General features: G+C 46.6%; 1 protein-coding gene across 5 annotated transcripts in view; it reads right to left on the bottom strand.

The window, feature by feature from the left end:
* Positions 1 to 386: 386 nt before the first annotated feature.
* Positions 387 to 23,128, bottom strand: part of CDHR2 (cadherin related family member 2) — a 29,800-nt gene continuing 7,058 nt past the window's right edge. For 2 of the 5 annotated variants that reach the window (XM_083488310.1, XM_083488307.1), the window contains exons 4-32: positions 22,918 to 23,057; positions 20,433 to 20,486; positions 19,815 to 19,904; positions 18,940 to 19,029; positions 18,082 to 18,207; positions 16,810 to 16,953; positions 14,837 to 14,912; positions 13,884 to 13,990; positions 13,548 to 13,781; positions 12,707 to 12,862; positions 12,032 to 12,199; positions 11,766 to 11,827; positions 11,397 to 11,637; positions 10,882 to 11,121; positions 10,325 to 10,394; positions 8,971 to 9,585; positions 7,846 to 7,917; positions 7,360 to 7,409; positions 6,718 to 6,869; positions 6,140 to 6,242; positions 5,957 to 6,045; positions 5,554 to 5,637; positions 5,033 to 5,110; positions 4,190 to 4,250; positions 3,673 to 3,797; positions 2,868 to 2,981; positions 2,174 to 2,248; positions 1,769 to 1,844; positions 387 to 903 (exon numbers count right to left, since the gene is read on the bottom strand). In XM_083488310.1, the coding sequence (XP_083344436.1) occupies positions 748 to 903; positions 1,769 to 1,844; positions 2,174 to 2,248; positions 2,868 to 2,981; positions 3,673 to 3,797; positions 4,190 to 4,250; positions 5,033 to 5,110; positions 5,554 to 5,637; positions 5,957 to 6,045; positions 6,140 to 6,242; positions 6,718 to 6,869; positions 7,360 to 7,409; positions 7,846 to 7,917; positions 8,971 to 9,585; positions 10,325 to 10,394; positions 10,882 to 11,121; positions 11,397 to 11,637; positions 11,766 to 11,827; positions 12,032 to 12,199; positions 12,707 to 12,862; positions 13,548 to 13,781; positions 13,884 to 13,990; positions 14,837 to 14,912; positions 16,810 to 16,953; positions 18,082 to 18,207; positions 18,940 to 19,029; positions 19,815 to 19,904; positions 20,433 to 20,486; positions 22,918 to 23,057 (3,848 nt within the window). In that variant the 3' untranslated portion in view covers positions 387 to 747. The remainder of the gene's footprint in view (positions 904 to 1,768; positions 1,845 to 2,173; positions 2,249 to 2,867; positions 2,982 to 3,672; positions 3,798 to 4,189; positions 4,251 to 5,032; positions 5,111 to 5,553; positions 5,638 to 5,956; positions 6,046 to 6,139; positions 6,243 to 6,717; positions 6,870 to 7,359; positions 7,410 to 7,845; positions 7,918 to 8,970; positions 9,586 to 10,324; positions 10,395 to 10,881; positions 11,122 to 11,396; positions 11,638 to 11,765; positions 11,828 to 12,031; positions 12,200 to 12,706; positions 12,863 to 13,547; positions 13,782 to 13,883; positions 13,991 to 14,836; positions 14,913 to 16,809; positions 16,954 to 18,081; positions 18,208 to 18,939; positions 19,030 to 19,814; positions 19,905 to 20,432; positions 20,487 to 22,917; positions 23,058 to 23,128) is intronic. The other 3 variants (XR_014522258.1, XM_083488308.1, XM_083488309.1) reach the window with 3 other exon arrangements.

Here is a 23,128-nt window from a genome sequence, read left to right as displayed (position 1 = left end):
AGCTGAATGTGCTACCTGGCCACCAGTCTATCATGATTTCTTGGAAAACAAGGTAAGATACATTACCTTAGCAGGGATAGTGGTAGCACTGCACAGCACAGGTTCTATGCCCAGAGGTTAGCAGCTTTGGGTGATATTCAGTACATGCATCTCCACTTGTGCAACAAAACTTGCCCCCTTCTCCCATACCCTGCACCCTTCCCAAACCTTATCCAGAGTGTTGAGTGAACATATTTAGGGGATGCACAGGGAGGGGGGGACACCCCAGTGTGCAAGCAGAAATCCTTGTGCTGACAAACTGTCTCTTAGTGCTAGGTTCGGTTGGATACAACCTAATACTCTAAATCCCCATTCCCTCCCTGCCCTGTTTCCAGTGAGAGGTGGAATTTTTATTATGTTATTTATTTCATGAAATTTATACACTGCTTGATTGTTGTTGTTTTTTAAAATGAACCCACAAGCCATTTTGCATCGTACCTTTTGAACACATGAAAATACTGGTGTTGCCTAGCATGGTAGGCACTTACCACCTCTTCCACTTTCTTGTTGTTCAGTGTGATCTCTCTAGTTTGGGCCAGGCTCATTTCTGCCTAGGATGCAGGCTTGCAGACAATCATAAGTCATGGATTAAAAAGGATTCCCAGTGAGTTTCTTTACAGTTGCTGGCTCAATGTCTCTGAGCCAATGTTGCTATACAAGTCCTGCTCATAAGTGTCTCTTCCTCTGCCAGGAGGAAGCAGGGTGTCATCAGAGATCACTGGTGTCCAAAGAGGTGTTGTCGAAGGCAAAAGACTGCTTGGTGTGTCCCGGTTGCTCTGGTTTGTCTTTCTTGTGGCTTTCTAAGGCAGCTTTCAGTGGCTCATTCTGGCCATTTGCCTGGTGTACAGCATCTGCTTTGTCCTGCTGGGATGAAAGAGAGTATGAGATTAGAATATGATCCATCTATGTTGTAAAGTCCTATTTGCCATTGTGTCCCTGGATTATTGGGTGGATTGTCACTCCAAAAACTGCAGCGTTGACCACATAAGCAGTCATTTCCTGTGGTGCAGGAACCTGAACCTCTGCATGTGAAAGCTGAATATCAGGTCTAAGAGAGCAGATCCACTTTGAAGAGGTAGCCTGGGGTGTGTGTCTGCTGACATACCTTTGATCTTAGCTCCGTTGCAGCTAGGCTACTACAGCATAGTAGTGGGTCTTTCCAGGCCTATCATTACACTTGAAGAGAGCCAAGCACATTGCAGCAAACCTTTGAAGTGTAGTGCAGAAGGCACTTTCCGTGGCTGTACACTTCTGTGTACCTGCGCAATATCTCTTACTGCCCATCCCAGTGGATTGGGAAGGCCCCTGTGAGGCCTGCTAACAGTGGTGCTGCAAGATGAGACGCCCCATGAGAGCCTCACTGAACGTAAAGACATACATATGGCTGGTTCACCAGTAATAGGTTACCTGACTGGAATGTGCCTTGTGACAAAGTCACACTGGGTCATCTACAGGGTGTGTGGCCTGATGGTGGTCATAAAGGGCCACTGCCTGGCATTTGGATTAACAGTCCAGGGCTCTTCAAAAGAGAAGGAAAAATGAAACAAGGGAGGCACTTTTTAGGGGCATGTGTCACATGACTTGCCCGGGAGCGTGCCCCGGAAGACGAGCATCCTAGTTTTGCATCATAAAAAGTTGAAAGGTATGTCATCGTCACCATCAAATGTCAGGAACATGCTTTGGCTGGGAGAATGTCCTGTGGGGCAGTGACAGGTCTGAGGGTCCTCACCCTTTTGTAAACAGCTGGAGCAACCTCTGGAGCAACCTCTGGAGCATCAACCATGTTCTCATCCAGGGAGTTCAGGCTGTAAAGGGAAAGTAGCATGGGCTGATTAGGGAGCTCTTTGTCACCCCTGGCTGCCAGTCTCCATGCCCCCACCAGCGGGAGCCAGGGATGTGAAGTGAGGGGAACGGGCTCACAAAGTGGTGGCCCTGCCTTACGTGGCTAGTCATTCTAAACATTACAATGGGTGTGTGGCCAACTCAGTTCTTTGGCAGCAGCCCTATGGCAAATGTGACCTTTGGGGCAATGCATGAAAGAGGGGCTTTGGAGGGCAAGTCAGTTTCATTCATTCAGTCATGACCTGGTTCATACACAGGAGTTGAGACTGAAAGACAGGATTCGTAGGCATACCTGGCCACTTCAGAGCTGGCGTTTTCCTCCAGGTCCAGGGAAGGGTACAAGGAGAAACCAAGCACGGGGTTAGCCCTGAGGAAGAATAGTCCAGTGGTGAGTTTCTTAATCGCTACAGATTCAGCCCACCAGATTCTTATCATGCAGCTGACTAGACAGCACAGAATGCCAGACAGGGGAGGGAACCACACGACCACTCAGTGCAACAAAATCACATGCAATGCATAATTGATAACAATTGTCAGTGTGATGCACACAGCGCAGCAACAGCCTTGTGGTGTTGCACAAAATGTGTATCACCTATAGTCAAGGCTACTAGCAGCTTCCGCCTTAATTTTGCTTACCCATGTACAGCAGAGTTTGACACTTCAAAGAAGGAAATTCACTAGTAACTGGCTAAAAATATGGATATCCCCCTGGGCATCAAATCCAATCCTCTCCACTGTATAGCCACAGATCAATCCTTTTCTGAATTTGTCTGGAGATTCTGGACATACTTCTGTCATTGCAAATTCAGTACAGGACCAGTTCAGCACATGGAGTTTAACAACACAAATTTGAATAACTAAAGGGCATGGGGTCTACTAGGAGGCAGGCACACGCTTACGTTTCTTCCTGATTTTGCCCCTCCATGGGTCAATCCAGGATACACCCCTTTTACTAGAGCAAACCTTGCCCCGCCCCAAAAGCATACCCTTCTGTGTTGTATCTGTTGGTCCCAGGGATAGCAGGCCCCTGTACCACGTCACCAGGTGAGAACTTTGAAGCCACCTTCAGGGCTTTTAAGGCCCTCAGCTTCCTCACATAACTGCAAAAAGAAATGAGAAAGAAGAGTGAACAACCTAAGAAGAGCCCTGCTGGAGAAGACCAAAGGCCTATTGAGCCCAGCATCCTGTTCCCACCATAGGCAACCAGATGCCCATGGGAAGCCCTCAGGTAGGGCATGGCCAACACTCCCACCACACATGATCTCCAGCAGCTAATATTCAGAGGTACTCTCCCTCTGCAAGTAGTACTTAGCCATCATGGCTATTGGTCAGGGCAGGGAACATGCTGCCCTACCATGAGAATGCCACAAAACCAAGCATGCGGAATAGCAGAATGGTGGAACCACGTGAGGGATGCAGGCTATGCTGGCTTTTGGGAAGGTGCTGATGCAGTGCAGCATGTGTACATACATATAGAATTTCATTTGTATGCTGCCTTTCCACAGTTAAAACCATGCTCGAGTGGCTTACAACATGAAAAAATACATACGTAATTACATAACAAACACATCAATCAAACAGCAAACCATTTCCACACAAATCATAACATGAAATAGACAGAAAAAACAGCAGTAACAGCAACAACCCTGGCCACCCCCCACAAAAAAGCCCTTAATAATACACCATCCCCTTTTTTGTTGAGTGTGCAGAAACAAATAGAGGCAGCGTTGAACCAGCTGCAGCAAGTGCATTCGTATACCTGCCATAATAAGGGGAAGGGCACTTTTGTACCTTTTCCTCATGCCTATGATTACCAGGATCATGACGATGAGGATAACAAGTGCAGCCACAGCCAGCCCTGCAATGACAGCGAACAGCTCATTCTCCTTGTTGGACTGCGTCACCTCCACAGGGCCCTGGGATACACAAGAGTATCACTACACTGGCTCAGCAAGCACCCGTGTCTACAACATAATGTTTCAGTTATGCCCTGGCTACAGCCTCAGTGCACACAGCCTCTCTCTATGCCAGTCCCAGCTGTGGTGCAAGATTGGTTTCCAGCATGCCATTCTGCCAGGGTGCCCATTTCTCCACCAGCCACACAATCTCTCCCATGGCCATCTCACTTGCCCTGGCAAGGTAGAGCTTGCTGTCTTGCCAGGGGCACACACCAAGCCTCCGATGCACCCATTCCGACAGAGCTCTCCGGTTTGAGCTTTGACAAATCCCACCACTGCCGCCTTACTTCAAAGAGACCCTAGAGCTGCTCCTCAGTGTTTGGGAGTATGAGCAGGAAATGTGCACTCACAATGATGGATAGGCCAAGCTTGAGCAACCGAGAGAGTTCCTCGGGGTTTCTCTGGATCAGTCTGGAAAGAAGACAGAAAGGTGTCCATGAAGTGTTCCTTGGGATATAAGAAGCCCTGCTGGATCAGGCCAAAGGCCCATTTAGTCCGGCATCCTGTTCTCACAGGGGTCAACCAGATGCTCATAAGAAACCCACAAGCAGGAGAATGACAATGAGTTCAACAGGACTCTCCTGCCCACTTGGGATTCCTAGCAACTGGTATAAAGAGGTCTGTTGCATCTGACAGTGGAGATGGAACACAGCCATTGGGGTGGCTAGTAGACACCGATAGCCTTAACCTCCATGGATTTGGCTAGTGCTTCTTTAAAGCCATGTAAATTGGTTTCCAAGGGGAAACTTTCCCCCTGATTCAAATTACTGGGAGTGGGGGGAAGAGGGAGCCTGGCCTCTTAACTACTGGTTTTAGAAGACCTGGGGAGGGCTATGATTTCATTCAAACTGGGTTTAAGTCAGAGGGGATCAGCCATCCTTACCTTTCCCCTCATAATTCAAACACTTCCTTGCCATGCAAACTTCTGCCAGAGCCGATGCACATTTCCCCTTTCTGATGCTCCCCTCTTTCCTCCTACCCATGCTCTTAAGCTCAGCCTTCCCTAACCTGGCACTCTCCAGATATTTTGGACTTCAACTCCCATCAGCCCCAGCTAGCCTGGCCAAAGGTCAGGGATGATGGGGTATGTTTTAGACTACAATGCTTTAATCTGGAGAGCATCAGGTTGGGGAAGGCCACACTGACCTTTGCCTGGGCTTCTCAACCCAGCTCCACCGTGATGCATCACTTACGTGCGTACTTCTCCAGGCATCAGAGCTGTGCCATTGCTATAGACGAAATAGGCCTCCATTGCTGTCTTCGCCACAGCTCTAGAGGAGTTGAGATGGTGATGTGTAAGATGGACATGTATGGGGATGGGGAAGGGGTATTGCCAGAAGCCCCTTCCTAGACCTTTTACAGATCAAAGAGCCAACCCCCAGGGAATTATTGGGTAACCTGACTGGCTTTGCAGACACAGCCAACCCCTGATGAATCAGCACTACAGAGTCAACAGCATCATCTGTCACACTGGTTACATGCAATCTCAGTGCTTTGAACCTCAAGGAGGACATGAATCCACAAATATTCTTTACCCCTCTCCATTTACTCTACAGACATTCAAACATACTTCCTACCAGCATACTTCCTATGCCTGTGGCCAGCCATAGATGCAAGCATCACAAGTACTTCCCCCTTTGTTCATGCTTCTCAGGCACTACTGTCTTTCCTTTAGCTTCACTCATTTCCTTTCATCTTGTTCTGTCCCAGTCACCTGTCAGATCTGGAGCTCCCAGAATCCTCGATGGACTTGATGTTTGCTACACGGACAGTTGCTTGGGTAGCTATACTCAGAGCCCTGGAAAAAGCACAGAAAATGAGTGTCTCTAAGTGTCTCTTTAACTACATGTTCAGGGGTCGGCTCCTCTGTGGTGCATGGCTTGCCCTGCACCCTGGGGCATGAGATAGTAATGGTGCCAGTAAGTTTCAGAATCCGGCTTTAGATATGAAAACATTAGCGGAATAGGAATTGTTAGTGGACACAAAGCCCTCAGTTTTTAATTATATTTGCAGTGCTTCTTTCCTTTCTTATGTTGTAATTTCCATGGAATTCAAATTGCAATACAATAGATATGTCCCTGGATCAACCCGCTGGAGGGAAGGGAAAAATGCCATACACATTGATTTCACCCAAATTAGACTGCACGTCCTGCAAGGAGGAATCAAACACCAGCCGGACACGGTAGCTCTGATCAACGGTGTAGATCTGGAGAAAGAGAGAGGCAAATGTTCTCAGAAGAAAGTCATGGTGAATGTCTGCATTGCGAAAGGAATCTGGATAGATCAGAAAGCTGTCTTACGTCCAGTGATACTGAGGAATACAGTGGAGGGTTCCCGTGGTCCTTGGCTTCCACTGTCACCCGATACTGACCCTTCAATGAACTGTCAAGGCTGCTGGCAACTCTGCAGAAACAGAGGAATTGATATCAGAGGGACTGAGAGTTCCTGATCCCAGAGTCTGTACAGGGACAGACCAGCCCCTAGTTCCACAATGCCCTGTCTGTGCATGTGGCCCTTAGGACACTGCTCCAAGCTTGGGGACAGATCACGGGGAGACCAGATAAAACACTGGAATTTATAGTGAAGTATTAGACCCCGAACAGGAGAAAGTGAGAAGCTAGTGTTAACATTTAAGCTACCTATTTTGCTATCACTGTCTGTGCTAAGAAGCAACACTCTCTTTCTAGATAGGATGCCAGGAGTATAGCTGCATTGGTCATGCTCAAGCTATTATCAGAATTTCCCCAAGATCAAATGACTGGCAATGCTACACTTTCCTCTTGGCTTCCATTCTTCCTGGATTTCCTCTCCCTGTCAATACAGTGGCAACCCTTGCGGTCTCCACAAAGCTCCCAGACAACAAAACCCCATCAATTACTGGATGCTCCCAATGTAGAGGTCCTTCTCTGCTGTTGTCTCCACTTTGAAAAGATTTTGACGGATCTGCTCAGGTCCATTGTCTGGGATGAAAAGTACCCTGGAGATGGCAAATGAAATCACTCTGTTCACACCCGAATCAGCGTCTTTAGCCTGGAAGGAGGAGGAGGAGGACACTATTGTTGCTGCTTCTTTGAACTACCCCACATCACATAGCCTGTGGGAACTAGGAGCCAGTTCCCACCACAAGGAAGGAGCTGTGTGAAATGTAGGTAGGTTCCCACGAGGCAAGACACAGTGATAACAGCGAGAACCTTTATTGAACTACATAACTGGGAAACAGGTGCAAAGCAACTGCTTATATACATTCCTGAAACCCTGGGCCACTCCCACTCCCAACATGACTGGCTGTCTAAACTTTCAAGCTGCGAATCACGAGTCAGAGTTCAAGGGCCAATGGCAGAGGCCCAAATCCTGAAATGTTCTGTGATTGGACATAATGTATTGAATCGGAACACAGGAGCTCAGAATCCTTAGTCCAGACTCAAGCTCAGGCAAATACAGACCACAGTATACATAGCACTGTGTACCCAAATGAGTACACACCCATACACACATGTGCCCCAACATTGCATTCTCTCACCTTGACCACAGCCACCTGCCAGTTCACAGAAGAGACTTCTGGGATTATCACTGCAACAAAACACCAGAAACAGATCAAAGAATGGGTGCCAAAGAGCAGGGCATGCTGGACAGAGGTCTTTTCTAAGAGCTTGCTCTCACTTCTAGCTCCAGCCTCCTTTGTCCTGGCTAATGTTAGACAGGAAGGCAACCAGCTGCTCCTCCCTTAACAATTGACAGGGAAAGATGGGTTATTTGACACTACTGGAGGAGGAAAGGATACCCTTCCCATGGAAGGAGGAGCTTTCTGAGAGCTACGATTGCTTTTAATTCATTAAAGGGGGGACTCCAATTATTTCAGCCCCAAATAGCAGGCAAGAGGAATTTCTATCAAAAGAGGACAAAACTGGAGGAGAGTCTTTGATGCAGTCTCTCATACACCACCATCTACCCATCTATCCATTAGGGGGCAGTAGCAGCACATTTCTCTTGCATATATTGCTCTCACCAGAGGTGGTGGTGCTTTCTACAAACACTGGTGGGTTGTCATTCACATCAGTGATTAAGATTCTCAGGGTCTCTGCAGGAAGAAGAAAAGGCACAACAGAGAAGGCACTAGTTACTGACTGAAGTGGCTCTGCAGACTCCACCCTGCTCCCAGTGAGGAACACAATACTACATCACCTATCAAGGTTTGTCTCTCAAGTCCTTCAACAAACAGCCCATTCACATAGCTTACTAAATTAGTTCACTATTCTGTTGCCTCCATTCTACAGTGCTAAGGAACCTCCAGCTGTGAAGATGCTGGGACCAGATTAGCGATGACAATCCTTCCACAAAGTAGATCCAAAGTAGATGCAATAGCAGCAGAACCACAGAGATAAGAAAATAAGCTTATGGCAATTAAGTCGTTTCATTGACAGAACCTAGTGTTCAACCACTTTGTCACTAAATCCATCTAAAAGAATGGGGATCAGGGCAGATACTTAAAGAGATAGCTTGCGGGGACAGAAAATGTGAATGGGATCCTTTCACCCATGCTTTCCCCTCTAAAACAGGTTCTCTGTAGCCATATTTCTCCCAGTGGGCCTCCTGAACCACGAGTAACCCCTGCTGGGAGAAAAATGGCTGCAGATAAAAGATTATTTGGGGCTGGGAGGAGGACAAGTGCAGGTGGTGGAAATTCAGTCCCTCCCTCTCCATAATCTCCCCAGTCTAGGACCCTGTGCTTTATTTAAAAAACCCCAGCAGAACACAGGTTGAGTTGTTGTGCCACCATCACACTTAGCTGTTTCCTCATGCAATGACAACATGTATTTTAAAGTCAACTGTGCAACAAGGTAGATGAGACTCTGGAAAGTTTGCCCAGGTACCAACTTTCTATTCCACTGACTCATTTCCTTCAGGAGCTTTTCTATATACAATGCACACTGCCTCTGAGGGGAGGCTGGGACTGGAGCATATAGTATTTCCATTACCCAACAAGCATGGCTCCCTGAAGCATCTCCAGCTAGGACCTAATGCTACATCCTAGCCACAAAGAGAAAGTAGGACTGATGGAGAAAAGGAAGGAAGCTGTAAAGCTCAAGATTCGGAGGGGATGCAGAACCAAGTCTTCATCCTAATGTCTTACCATTTCCACTGAAGGGGTCTCCCTTCTCAGTGAACTCATCCTTAACACGCAATGTGAGCTCCACCAGGTCACAGGCCTTATAGTCTATCTCCAAACTATTCACAAAAATTGAGCCATTGGGCTCCAGAAGGAACCACTCCCGGCACACGTTGCCCACATTGACTGAACGATTGAAGCAAGCTACAGCTAACTCCTGGAATACCAGCGAGTGGTTGTTGTCCATGTCGGTGGCATTTAGCGTGACAACTAACTCATGCAGGGTGACGTTCTCCAAAACTTCAATGTCTCGTGGTGGAGATGGCTCAATGGTTGGGGACTCGTCGTTGACATCCAGCACGTTCACCCTCACCACAGCGGTGACAGCTTCCACGGTCCCCCCAAAGTCTGAATTTTCCGCCTGCACAGTCAGATTGAAGAACTTCTGCTGGAGCCGATCATAGTCAAGAGCAACATCGGAGTCCAGATTCAAGATCCCCTGGTACCAGCCAGAGCCAAGGCGATTTGAACGCACCATAAAGTTATTTGAACCTGCGCTGCTTACAATGTAGAATGAGATACGGTTGTTTATCACTGTTTGATCAGCATCGGTAGCCTCCACACTCCCCACAAAGACACCTGGAGATGGAAGGTTAGTTAGAAAGAATAACAACATTTTCACCACATTGCCACAGCCCCACAGATCTTAAAAAGCAATGCAACCTCTACACTTCTAATGCTCATAAAAAGCAACACCTCCTAACTAGGAAAAACCATTATATGCTTCCTGTTTAATGCCTTGCCACATCTTCCTGTTCCCCACTGCTAATCAATGCAATAAATACTACAGATCACTGGTAAAACATCTGTTTTAGCAAGTAGGGGTTGGTTGGTTTTTCAAATTTCTACAGATAAATGATAATTTATAATTTCCTAAGGAAATCCCACTCTGCCAAAGGAACCAGAAGTTAGCATTTATCTGTAAGAACTTGAAAAAGACTGCTTGCCAAAACAGATAATGTTTTCGTATATGGTCGAAAACCCATTAGTACAATGCAGGTATTATTTAGATATAAGTTGGGTCCCCCTATTTGTTGTGCATACTATTTTTGTCAACAGAGGCAGATTCAGGGGAGAGCGACATGTTTGGGCGCACTGAGTGCAGAGTGCAGAGCCTCGGAGTGCCTCAGGGGGCACCACAACTATGATGTAGAATGGAAGGGAGGGCACCAAATTTTGGCATTGCATTGGGGACTACTGAAATTTGAGACCCGAAGGTCTGCCCCTGTTGCCAGACTCTCTTGTTGCATCATGTTGTTGTCCCAGGTTAATCCTAGTTCCTTTCCACTCTGGACTAAAGATCACTGGCTCACCGTACCTTTCAAGCCCTCTGGAACGGAAAATTCATAAAAGGAGCTGTTGAATCTGGGTGCGTTGTCATTTATGTCCTAAAGAGAAAAGGGGGAAACTGGTAATGGGGCAATTCCACATCCAAGCATCCACTTAGGGGAAGGGCTATAGCTCAGTGGTAGATTATCTGCCTTGCATGCAGAAGGTCTCAGGTTCAATTCCCTGGCATCTCCAAGGAGTGTTGAGAGAGAGAACCCTGCTTGAATCCCTGGAGAGCTGCTGCCAGTCAGTGTAGACCACACAGAGCTCAATGGACCAATAATTTGATTCAGTCTAAGGCAGCTTCATCTGTACTCGAGATAATAGAGGGCATCCTCACAGCAATGACAGAGCAGGGATGACACAGTTTCTGAGACCCCAATACCATGGGTTAGCCATCTGCCACAAAACACACACTCTTAGGGAGCCTGTTTCCATCACCGACAGACACTCTGGAACCTGGCTCAGCTTACCTGAGCAGGGCCTAAGGTGCCTCTTTATGCATTAGTCTCCTTTTTCCATAGCCCTGACAGGGTGCACCATTACCTCCACAATGAAGGTGACGTTCACTGTGTCGTTCAACTGAGGGATGCCCAAGTCATGCACAAGGACTGTCACCACCATCTTGCCCTCCAGCTCTGCAGGGATGGCTTCTCGGTCCAAGGGCCCTTCACTGCTCAGCACTCCTGTGTTCGGGTCGATAGTGAAGTTGCTGCTGAATTCGCCAGGCACAATCTCAAACTGCAAGCAGCTATTATTGGTCTCTGGATCGTCCTGGTCGGTGGCCTGGGAAGTGAGTTGAGGGAATTTTCAGCCAACAATGAGAAGAAGTAAGATCCTGCTTGCTTCGGCCAAATGGGAAGTGTGGGTGAGCCCTAAGTGTGAAGGTGTCTCCTGCCACATAAACTTTCAGGTGCATGTACTAGGAGTAAGTAATTACTTCTTGTCCCATGAGTAAATCATGCCAGGGCTACTTCTTTAAAGTGCACAGCAGCAGCCTAATTTGGAAAGAGGCCCAATGCTCAGGTCCAATAAAGGAGGAAATGTTGCCTTGAAATTACCTGGATCTGGACACGGGTTTCTTGGCCCTCCGTGACAAAGACATTGTAGGAGCCCACCACAACTGGAGGGTTGTTGTTGATGTCAACTACTGTGATCTCCAACTGTGTGGATCCAGACAGACCGCCCCCATCCACTGCCTGCAAGGTGGCATAATAGACAGCACGCTTTCCCCAATCCAGATTAGAGCCATTCTCCACTAGCACTGCCCCGCTTGTTGCATTCACTGTGAACGTGGAATGGCTGCATAACAGAGAAAAGACACATCCTTAGTTTTGAGATATTCTAGTTTTCTCCCAGCAAAAGTAGGCCTACACCACAATGCTCTCCTTGTTCCTCCCCCCGTTTCTCTAGCAATCCCATGTACATACATGCTCTGAGGAAGCAGATAGTAGGTGATCTCTCCATACTTTCCACTGTCTGGATCAGTAGCCTGCAGAAAGCAAAAGGATCAAATTGACTGTTATTTTTAATTGACTTCCCCATTGGGGATGTGGAGGGAGCCCAAGATGCCTGCTTCTCAACATGGCCATGAAGCACCCGGCCACATCACAGAGAATAGGTCCTTCTGATGACACAGACAGAGAGTTCTCTGCCCCCACCTCCTGGTCCCAAGGCAGCTGCGGAACTCGCTTACCATGATGTTAGAGGAGACAACGGTGCCAGGTGGACTCTCCTCCAGTACGTAAAGTTTGTACTCGCTCTGGTTGAACTCAGGTCTGTGGTCATTGATATCCGTGAGATTGATGGTGACCATGGCAAAGGAGCAGCAATCGGTGTCCCTTCCAGTGTCATTTGCTACAATCTGCCAGGATTAGAAGGAGCCAAGTAAACCTCAGCCCAAGCATGGTCATGGTCATGGGGACAGAAGTGGCTTCAGAGTGACTCTTACTAAACTCCATGCTGCCGCCTTTTGTGGGAAGGAACTAAACAGGGTCTTCTGGTCTTCAAAGGCTGTCTACATCATGGGCCTATTTCCTTGGCAGCCAGCCAGGTATAATAGGATGCTCATACTTGATGAGATTCCAGAGCTGGTGGGGATGCTTTGATTCTACAAGAAGATGGTCAGTCACACAGTGCTAACTACACAGTTCCCACACAGCCTGACGGCTTCAGGCTCTGAGCAGATAGCAGAATGAAGTCCTTTTAAAGCTACCTTCTGGGGTGTCTGATCATAATCCTCACTTAGGTCTTCTACACTGAAATGGCCTAGAAGGAGATTCAGTTACTTTTAGCAAACAAACGGCTGAGTTAAGATCCCAGTTCTTGGCAGGAAGGGAATGGGACTCTCCCTGACCCTTGTTTCACTCACCTCCACAGTCATAGTAGGTGTCTTTTCGTAGTCCACAAGACTTGAATTGCTTACAAGGACCTGAACGGTGCCTTCATTCACGATTTTCTGGGGTGAGACTGAAAATGCAAACGCATCTGGACCCCGCAGGGACAGCTGGAAGGTGCCATTGGAGCCCTGTGGAGGGAAGAAGTCAGAGAGCTTGGATAATCAAACAGGAGTAGCCAGCCTCCCAGTGCTCGGCATGGCCAAAGCAAAAGTAACCATCCGTCATCCCCCCATCCCCACTCACACTCTCATGCACCCACACACAAATGCACATACTGACTACACGTACGCTACACACATACACGGAGGCACATACAATGATATATTACAGTCTTTTGCCCTAGACTGGAAATAGGAGATAGCAGCTACAGAACTGTGTTCGGACCACCTACCCTTGAATTTTCCAGTAGCTAAAATACTACAGTTGTTGACATAGTATATTCTCCATATAAATTTCATATTGAAGAACATTACAAATGGTCTTGGACCGACTGTGGCACACTACTGAATATACTTTTAGCATCTTACAATATGGGATGAGACATTTTAGATTGACCTTTGGCTTATGTTTTGAGTTATACTCCATCTTCACCTGTTTTCCTTCTATAGCGATGCAGATGCTTGTCAAAAATCATAAGGAGCCACCTTCCCACTGCATGGTATGAATGGCCCAACGCTAACATGCTAGTTATAGGCGAAAAGGGGAGCAGCATCCCAGGATAGCACTGGCATCAATCATCCCTGGTATCTCCTTGTCCTTTGAGCTTTGAATCCCACCCACACGAAGCCTCACAGACTCTCCTCTCCTGCTCACCTTGTCAGGATCATAGGCCACAATGTTGAGGCCAGCCACAGGTGTTCTGGAAGAAGCGTGTTCCTCAATCTCACCGGAAAAGTCACCTTCTGGAGGGCCTGTGAAGTCACAGGTTGCGTAGTCCTCGCACAGATAGAACTGAGGCTTGTTGTCATTTATGTCAGTGACCTGGATGGTCACAGTGGTGTTCACTTGCGCCACCTGCTGGTAAATGTTGAGGTTTCGTTCCCGAGCCTGAGAAATGAAGCAAGAGAGAGAGAGAGAAACTGAGGCCTTGGACGGGGGCGGGGGGGGGGCAGAGAGATCTACCACTTCCCACAACTGCCTGCTACTCACCACAACCTGGAGCTGCACCTCTTCACCTGGAATGCCCTCTCGGTCCAGGTGGCCACTCACAGTAATGACTCCTGTGGCATTGTTGATCGTGAACAAGCTAGTGGCAGCTAGGGCAGAGGGAAAAGAATGGTGGGGTAGGAGTAGGGACACATGTCATCAACCACACTGGAGTGGAGCCCCAGTCACGCTGTTTTCTACATAGACACAACTTTAAATCGGGACGCGGGTGGCACTGTGGTGTAAACCACTGAGCCTTGGGCTTGCCAATCGGAAGGCCGGTGGTTCGAATCCCCGCAATGGGGGGAGCTCCCGTTGTTCGGTCCCAGCTCCTGCCCACCTAGCAGTTCAAAAGCATGTCAAAGTGCAAGGAGATAAATAGGTACCGCTCCGGCGGGAAGATAAATGGCGTTTCCATGCACTGCTCTGGTTTCGCCAGAAGCTGCTTAGTCATGCCAGCCACATGACCCAGAAAAAGTGTCTGCGTACAAACATCGGCTCCCTCGGCCAATAAAGCGAGATGAGCACTTCAACCCCAGAGTCGTTCGTAACTGGACTTAACTGTCAGGGATCCTTCACCTTTACCTTACAACTTTAAATCACCAACACAACCTGATGGGTTGTGGTACCACGGACGTAGCTACCAGCCCATGGTAGCTCATTATGGCTGCTTATACTGTCAGTCTCAGTGGGAAGAGCTTGAGTGATCCACTGGAACAGAAAGAACATCTAAACTGCTGTGCAGACCTTTCACCATTTGCTACGAGCTGTCAGCCCATTTGTTCTTTGGCCTTTCCCTCCCTCATTGTTGGTACCCTATCAATCACCTCCTCAGCACCGCCCGGCATTACATAAACCACCTACACACAAAGAGAGATACAGGATCTCAGGAACTCTAAGTACCGTCTGCACACTTCATGGCCCATTGTGCCCTGATCCACCCTTCCACCACTCACTGATGATGCTGTAATCGATGATGTCATTCACATTCTTGTCCTGGTCAATGGCCTGCACCTTCACCACTGATGTGCCCTAGGATGAGGAAATGGCCAGTGAGTGCTGGGCCTGCTTTGTACCAGCCCCCAGTGAGTAGGGAAAGGACAGGCCCTGAGGTCCATAGCTCAGCGGCAGAGCATCTGCCTTGCAAGCAGAAGGCCCCACATTCAGTCCTCAACATCTCAACTGCTTGGGTACAGGGTCCCTCAGGGATAGCCTGCACCCTTGTATTCCAGAGTGATTGCTGAGATTATCTGCAGGAGCATCTTTGGTCATTCGATGGGTTGGGGAGGCTCCTTTGACAAGAAACTGAGCCTTTCATTTCATCAGCCTGGTGAACACCCTGGCAAAAGAGATTCAGCAGGCACCTTCTGTGCCAACTTTTAAACACTTGCTGAAAATTTTTCTGCTCCACTAGGCCTATGCAGGCAATTATGAGTACATTCCCAATAATGGTCTATTGATGTTTGTTTCAAATTTATATTGCTTTTAACTTGCTTTTAACTTTTTATTACTTTATTGCTTAATTTTATGTTTTTATATTGCTGTAAACTGCTGTGCTATATCTTTATATTACAGCAGCATATAAACATAGTTTTAAAAATATATCTATCATCTATCTATCATCTATCTATCTATCTATCTATCTATCTATCTCCAGGTAAGTCTGAGAGAGGCCAATATGTCTGGAAACCTGGAGAGTTGCTGCCAGTCAGTGCAGACAATACTGAGCTAGATGGGCCAGTGGGTCTGACTCAATATAAGGCAGCTTCCTGTGTTCCTAAGTTCCAGACTCCCCAAGTGTCCCTATTCTCTGATTTAGAGAAGCCGTTCCGTTTTCTGATTTGATCTCGGAATGTGCCGTGCTTTATTTCCTTAGGATGTCCTTATTTTCATTGGAGAAATGTTGGAGGGTATGGAGTTATCCAACCACCGAGTTGTCTGAAGGCAATCCCAGATAGCGAAGGTTCTTTTTAATGTTGAATGATTGATTATGTTTTTATATGTGTTGGAAGCTGCTCAGAGTGGCTGGGGCAACCCAGTAAGATGTGTGGGGTATAAATAGTAAAACGATCATTATGGAATGGGACGTCCCTATTTTCATCAGAGACATGTTAGATGGGTATGAAGTTCCTGCTTGCCAACTTCAAGTGCTTGGCAACTCACGACCCCAAAAGAACTCAAGGTCCCCTTAAAGGCATTTGCCTAAAGCAGGCATAGGCAAACTCGGCCCTCCAGATGTTTTGGGACTACAACGCCCATCATCACTAGCTAACAGGACCAGTGGTCAGGGATGATGGGAGTTGTAGTCCCAAAACATCTGGAGGGCCGAGTTTGCCTATGCCTGGCTAAAGCAAAGGACAAGATGCCACCACTACAACTTCCACCCAGTTCTATGGACAGAAGCCAACTAGAGTGGCATTTCAACTCAGCTTCAACACTGGTCATGCAGCAGCACCCGCCATTGCACCTGAATGTAGCAGGCTGGCTTAAAAGGGTGCAGGGCAGCCTCTGGGGGACACACACACACTGCTCTGCCCTCCAAAGCTGGGAGAGGCGCAGAAGGATCGACCATTGGGGCTGCCCAGCTGCCTTACTCTGATCCCTGAGTGAGTTGCAAAAGTGACCTGTGTTCACTCCACAGTTGATGCCATGTTCCTTTCTTTCTTGCTCTGGCCAAGTTTCAAAGCTGCTTTGTTGAGAACTGCTGCCATGAAGGGCACTGTTTCCCCTTGAAGTTCTAGGGTTAAGCCCACATATTTACCACACTCATATGCTTGTCCTAGACAGACACAGACAGACAGATGCAACAAGGTACAATTTGATGGAAAGGCTGCAATTTTTCCATGTCAAAAGAAAGCCTTGTCAAAAGCTGCAGGATTCCATCAGTTGAGGGTCAGGAGGACACTAGAGAACTGAAGACATCCCTTACCAGAGGGCAGTTCTCTGGTACAGAACCTGAGTATGGTGCTCCCAGGAATACAGGGTCCAGGTCAGCCACATCAACAACTGTCACAGACAGATAGGCTGTGTTGTTCTGATAGATGAACTGGCCATCAGATAATCCCCCATTATCCTAGAGAAGGAGAGGGAGAGACACACAGATAGAACGATCACTTAAACTCTGTTCTCTCTACCTACCCAAAATGTATCCCTTCTCTGCAGCAATACATACTGTTTTGTCCTTAGTAAACCCTTCCTGCTCATTGCACAGTAAAGAAACAACACCCTTGTCTAGTAGGCACTCTTATTTGCTTCCAACTTCTTTCAATGTAATTGTTGCTACTGCTACCAGTACTACAAATATCCAAGTCTTCTAAGGCATCTTAAAAGGAGAGCAACCAAAGGAAGAGGATGGAAAATACTGAGGAAAGCACATGCTGATGCAGAAGTGTTTGTTAGTAATCTTTCTTCATTGCTTGAAAATCTGGTTTTGGATCAACTGGTGCTTAGATTATGAAAGAAATAACAGAAAAGCACCTCCCAATTTTAGCCAAATCATTGGGTGGGTTTCAATTAAGTTTTATTCAGCGTAGAACTGCTGGAGTTATGGACCGTGACAAAGATAGACAACGTATATGCAAATATCACCATCTAAAAATATCAAAATACTGCACAATATTACCAAGCATTAACAAATGGGGAGTACCAGACCAAAAAGATATGTTTTTCACATGCATCTGAAAAGCTGGAACTGCACTAACATACAAAAAATGCCTTGACCCACAGGTAAGCCTTTACTTGGCACTGGAATGACAAAATAATTGGCTCCAAGTATGCTTTCAAAGGGGGAATCATATCCCCAAAGCCTTGAAAACCAGCAGCTAATGGGGCCTCCACAAATATAAATTGGCCAAGACTGGCCTGTCACTTTTTCTGCCTGAGGTGAAGGACAAGATTCCTGCCACCACCAGCATCCCACAACCTGCCCACTGGACTGCCAGCTGAACCTTCCTTACTTCAGTGCTGGTGATGGCTCTGTGTCCTCCACAAACCTCCAACACTTTGTTGCCACTCGTCACCTACTAGCATCTGCCACCTGAGGCAGCCACCTCATTCTGCCTAATGGTAGGGCCTGGCTGCTCTGCCCATGGTATCTAGCTGCATTTCTCTTTTTCTGATAAATGCTCCACAGAGAGAAGGTGATGTTTGCCCTCCCCACTCCTCCCTTTTTCTTTCCAACATGTCACAATCTGAGCCTCACCCTGGCAAAGATCTTGATTCGGTAGAAAGTGCTCTTGTTATTGTAGCTCAATGAACCATTCAGGAACACCGTGCCATTGTAGTGGATGTAGAAGAGGTCGTGATTCTCTGCATCGTTTGGGTTGACCTGTGTACGGCGCATGCGGTATAAAAATGTGAGGTGTGAGAGAAGAAAAAAGGGAAGAACTTTTCCCAGAGCAAAACAGCAGACCCTTCCCCCCCCCCAGGACCCTCCCCCCATGGCAAATCCCTGCAAGTGTTAAAGATCAGGTGGTGGCGGTTTTATTTATTTATTTGGTACATTTACACCCCACAACTTCAACACACACAAAAATCCTCAGAGTGGTTGGAAGAACACTCAGGAGAAGGCACAAGGAAGACCATCCAAATGGTTCTCTCCAGGGATGATAAAAATGTAGGAGGAACCTCAATAAATTTTAAACTTGATGCCTTCTAATGGCAGCCTAAATCTCCTGCCTGAGGTGGGATACCTCACCCTGCTTAGAAAGGAGGACTCCTTCCCTGGAATCGACATGTTTAGTTGTCATTTAGCCATTACATAAGGAGAGTCCTGCTGCGTCAGATTATAGACCTGTACAAATCCAGCATCCTGTTCCCCACAGTTGCCAACCAGATGCTTACCAGAGAGGACAAGCAGGACAGAGAAATGAGGTAAGTGTATCTGCATGTATAAAATCCCAGGTTTCAACTGATCTCAGGCAACTGGCTGCGAAAAATATTTCTGTCTGAGCCTCTGGGGAGATGTTGTTGTTAGGCTGACTAGAAAGCACTGGGGCAGCTCGTTCTTTGTAAAGCAGTTCCTTTTACCTTACATCTGTATTTACAATGTGACACTCACTTCCTCAATTGAATAGGATACCCGTCCAGCGTTTCCACTGTCCATGTCCACAGCTAAGACTGTGTAGATTGAGGAGCCAATTGCTGTATTCTGAAAGAGAGAGCATCAGACCAATCTGTTTAGATAAATTGGTGCTTGTGTACTAGGATTGTGGCTCCTGTTTTCACATAGACACAAATTGCAGTGGTTCCCCGATTCTTAGGTTGTCCTGACCAGAGAGATGTCTCAGTTGGTCACACAATACTATTGACACTACTGGCAAGACTGGGTACCTTCAGTAGTTTGTTTGCTTGTAGTCTACTTGATGAAGGAACTAGTGAAAGTACTGTACCAAACATTATGCAGGAGCTAGAACACTTTGGCTTTGATTCACAGAGGAATCTGATCAAGCCTAAATATTGGGGAAAGCAAATGCCTCTGCCTTATCCCTTAGTTTAACTCCTTTGCTGTGGATGTTTCCATCAGATGACTTATTGGCACTTCAGTTCCTGGAAGTTCCTGGAACCTCACTTGCTTAAAACAGAGATAACCCAAACAAATACAGATCCCTTAGTTTGGTGCATGCATGCTGGCCTAGGAAGCGGTAATAGTACGATTGTGGTCAGCTGAAATTAACCACACTGGGTGGGAAGTTGCTCCTCCCAAGTAGTTTCCGAAGTGCCACTAGGTGCATGCAGTTGCAGTGAGTCACATTGTGAATTGTCCTTATGACCACAGAGAGGGCTGCCCTGCAAATCCACCCAGATAGGACAGCTTCCTTAAATTATAAAACGGATGGGATATTTGCATTGCTTCCACTGTCTTCCGCCAGCTGTGGAATGCCATGGACCACAAAGAAAAGAAGTCTGGGCATGAGCTCAGGTGGCCAAAGGTACCTCTGGGACATCAGTAAAATAGGGTTCATTCTGGAATATTGGCTTATTGTTGTTCCGGTCTTCTACAATGATTGTGATTCCCATTTCAACCTGTTGAAGGAAGAAAAAAGACAGTAATGTGAAGAGACAAGGTAGGGGGGCTTCAGCACCCATGAACTCCATACAAGGATGGAGGAAACCTGAGCTTTAGGGGAAAGGTTACCAGATGCAAAGAAGGACTGGGACTCCTGAGCCTTCTATAGTAGGGTAGAAGAGGCAGTTTCATCAGGGACCGCTCATCATGGAGACAAGCTCATCTCTTCTACACAACTATTGAAGGTACAAGAGGCCTGTTCCCCTTTGCTTCTGGTCACCTGACACAGGGTTGTGCTGAGCTTTCCCTACATTTGTAAGTAGGCACATGAGACCTCAGCAGACATTGCTTTAGTGAAAGCTGCTTGGTGAGTCCCAGTTTAGTCTAGCGGTTGTTCCTCCTCACCACCACCACCACCACCACCACCTAAGAACTGGGACAGCAGCCACCTTCCATATCCCATTCCACAGGCAGTCTCCCCTGATGGATCTCTGCTCCTTGTTTAGAACCAGTGTTATCTTTCCCCGGCATGTTTCTTCACTTACCGGCACACTTTTCCCATCCGTCACTTGGGCATCCAGAAACATAATTTGTATGTCCTGGAAGGGAAAATGCAAAGCAGAAGCACATTGGAAAAGAGGCATGATGACAACACCACCTTTCCTATTAATATACTTTTCCCCAGAGTCAGAATGCCTCCTTTCTTACATGCCTGAAAGAGGCAGGGAATTCTTGAAGCAAGGGGTCCACCTGGTGAATAAAATCACTGCCATTAATTGCAAGCTTGACCTGCCCATCACAGTGGAGTGCTCCCTCTGCTCTCTCTCCATGCTGAAATTTGTTCACCCCATTTAGAGAAGGTCCCAACATGGTGCCCTTCAGATGTTTTGGACAACAACTCCTATCATTCCTGGATACTTGCCATGCTTGCTGGAGCTGATGGGAGTTCTGACCTGAAACATCTGGAGAGGAACCAAGTTGGCTAATGGTAAGCTTAGAGACATAGTTTCACTTATAGCAATTACAGTATTGATCAGCTGAATCACCAAGGCATCACAGAGCACTTCAGGGGTCCCTGCTTTGACTTGTGCAACCTCGTACAGACTCCACTTTGCCCATGCAAGACCAAAATCCCTTCTGAGGTGCCTCATTTTACCCCATGATTGATTCATAACTCATCCAAATCTGACACATACCCCTAATGCACAAATACTCGCATAAACACAAATATACTATATACTATATGGGTTTTGGCTAGTGTGCCTGAATATTCCATTACAAAATGGATAATGTTAAACCATGGGGGAAAGCTAGTCAGGGGAAGAAGAAGAGAAGATTTTGAAAGTTGTAGGTGAAGATTACTTAAGGAGATATTAAAATCACTGTTGTATTTTGACAAGATTCAGTTGGTTCTCAGGGGTCAAAGAAATTATTAAGGCATTTTGTTTACGGGTAGCTGGAGAACAAACAAAATATCTCTGCTCGCTGAAATCTAAAACCAAGGTAAAACCATAATGTCATTTGTAGGAAGGAAGGTAGCTTCTATTTTGAGATATAGCTGGTAAGCTCATGGGCCAGGTGTTCTTGAGAATATCTCACCTTGGTTACATTTCAGATTACAGCAAAGATTTAATTTAACATGTAGATTTGAGCCCAGGTGGTAGTGAGTAAAAGCAAAATGGGTGACATCCACAAAATTCCTGCAGAGTCTAGTCTGCAAGGAAGTACCAAAATCAGAATATTTAAATAATTATAATAATTAGTTATATATGCATTGCTTATACCAGAGCAACAACTGCCTGGACTCAAAGTACAACACAAGCTTTTGTTCTTGTAGGTCTGCTCTTACAAAAAAAAATGACTTGCATTCAGGAAATATGGCTGCTCTTTGGTCTTGGAAATATCAGTGTAAATGTACTGCGTACATCCATTTATTCCACATTCACTTGACACAATATCAGCATTCCTCAACAGGATTCTGCTAGCACCAGTCTTCCTGCTACCCTCACCTTCTTTCCCATCTCTTTTTTTGAATATTAGCTTGGTGAATATCTTCAGCAGACAATGTTAAAGGCAATTTAGTTCCGTGGACGACACAGGTGCTTTCCTTGACCTAATGGTGAAACAGCTGAAGAGGCCTTGCCTTATACTCTGGGTATGGTCATATTAAACACTCATACATGCATGCCAGTATCTATCTGTCTTATCCCCAAATCCATGCTTGATGGGATACCTTCTCTATTATCTCTTTTTCTGCCCAATCAGACCTGCTGGGAGGTTACAGAAAGTGTCATAGCATTCGTACAGGAGGGGAGGGGAAACTGCTGGGACATATAAGTCAGACATAGGCAAACTCAGCCCTCCAGGTGTTTTGAGACCACAATTCCTATCATCCCTGACCGCTGGTCCTGTTAGCTAGGGATGTTGGGAGTTGTAGTCCCAAAGCATCTGGAGGACCAAGTTTGCCTATGCCTGATAAAAGTAGTAGAAAAATAAGCAGCAGTTGTTGTACAACAAACAGTTTCGCTGGTCTACAGGAAGGTTAAGGTTAAGGTTTATTAAACTGATGAATCACTTCCCACTAAAAGAGCTCCCAATTTCCAACTAACTAACTAAATTCGTATCAAAAAAACAAATTTAACAATACAGTATCAGAGCATTTGTGCTGCCCAAATGCCCATGAAAAAAAATAAGTATTTGGCTGGTGTTGAAACACTGTCAAGACAGAGTCATATGGGGAAAGGTGGTCTTTTAGGTATACTGGTCCTCCTCAGCCATATAAAGCTTTAAGGGTCAAAGTCAGCACTCCGAATTGTGCATGGAAACAAAATCAGCATCCAGTTTGGTCAGGCCAGAATCAGTGATATATGTTAATGCCCTTCTTCCAGTAAACAACAATCAACTGACACCTATGCAACCTTTACAAGAGCTCATTTGCAAAATGTTCAGATGGGGGGAAATTCACTGGCTTCCCCTGCTTGCTCTGTCTCTCCCTGTTGAATTCCTTCATTTGCTTGGCCCCATTCTTACCTCATAATTCACTCTTTGCTTCAACGTCACATTGCCTGATCTACTGTCAAGATTGAAGTAGTGGGCGTCGCTGCCGCTTATGCTATAGGTCAAAACATCCCCTTCATCATCCACAGCCACCAGCCTTAAAACAAAGGCACCTGCAATGAGAAAGGAGTACCAGAAGTAGAGAGAGATAGCAGGAGGATTTGCTAGACCACCCAGGTCAGAA

The sequence above is a fragment of the Podarcis liolepis genome, assembly GCF_965112155.1.
Source record: "Podarcis liolepis genome assembly, chromosome: 2".
In the NCBI taxonomy this organism is placed as follows: domain Eukaryota; kingdom Metazoa; phylum Chordata; class Lepidosauria; order Squamata; family Lacertidae; genus Podarcis; species Podarcis liolepis.
Note: the sequence above shows the minus strand (reverse complement) of the source record. Positions and strands in the feature narration are given on the sequence as shown.